At 61.7% G+C, this 277-nt stretch overlaps 1 protein-coding gene across 1 annotated transcript in view; it reads left to right on the plus strand.

The window, feature by feature from the left end:
* Nucleotides 1–277, plus strand: part of LOC119588702 — a 103,718-nt gene that overhangs the window by 51,631 nt on the left and 51,810 nt on the right. The window contains 1 exon segment of the mRNA XM_037937340.1: nt 42–274. Within this exon segment, the coding sequence (XP_037793268.1) occupies nt 42–274 (233 nt within the window).

The following is a 277-nucleotide window of genomic DNA, read 5'->3' on the forward strand; positions in this document are numbered from 1 at the left end:
AATGCACTCACCTCCTCCCCCTGGCCCTCCCCCCGAACCAGGCGGCCGCGAGGTCAAGATCGGCGAATACGACGGCCTGGACAACGTGCTGCAGCTGGACAAGGGCCACCCGATCTACTGGCCCGGCGGCAACCCGCCCCTGGACCGCACCATCAAGCTCATCGAGAAGACCAGCGTCAACATCAGTATCTACGCCGTGCTCGTCACCATGGCCTCCTGCGGCATCGTCATGGCCTCCGTCTTCTTGGCCATCAACATCAAGTATAGAAATCAGAGG

Source organism: Penaeus monodon, chromosome 24 (genome assembly GCF_015228065.2).
Source record: "Penaeus monodon isolate SGIC_2016 chromosome 24, NSTDA_Pmon_1, whole genome shotgun sequence".
Lineage (NCBI taxonomy): Eukaryota > Metazoa > Arthropoda > Malacostraca > Decapoda > Penaeidae > Penaeus > Penaeus monodon.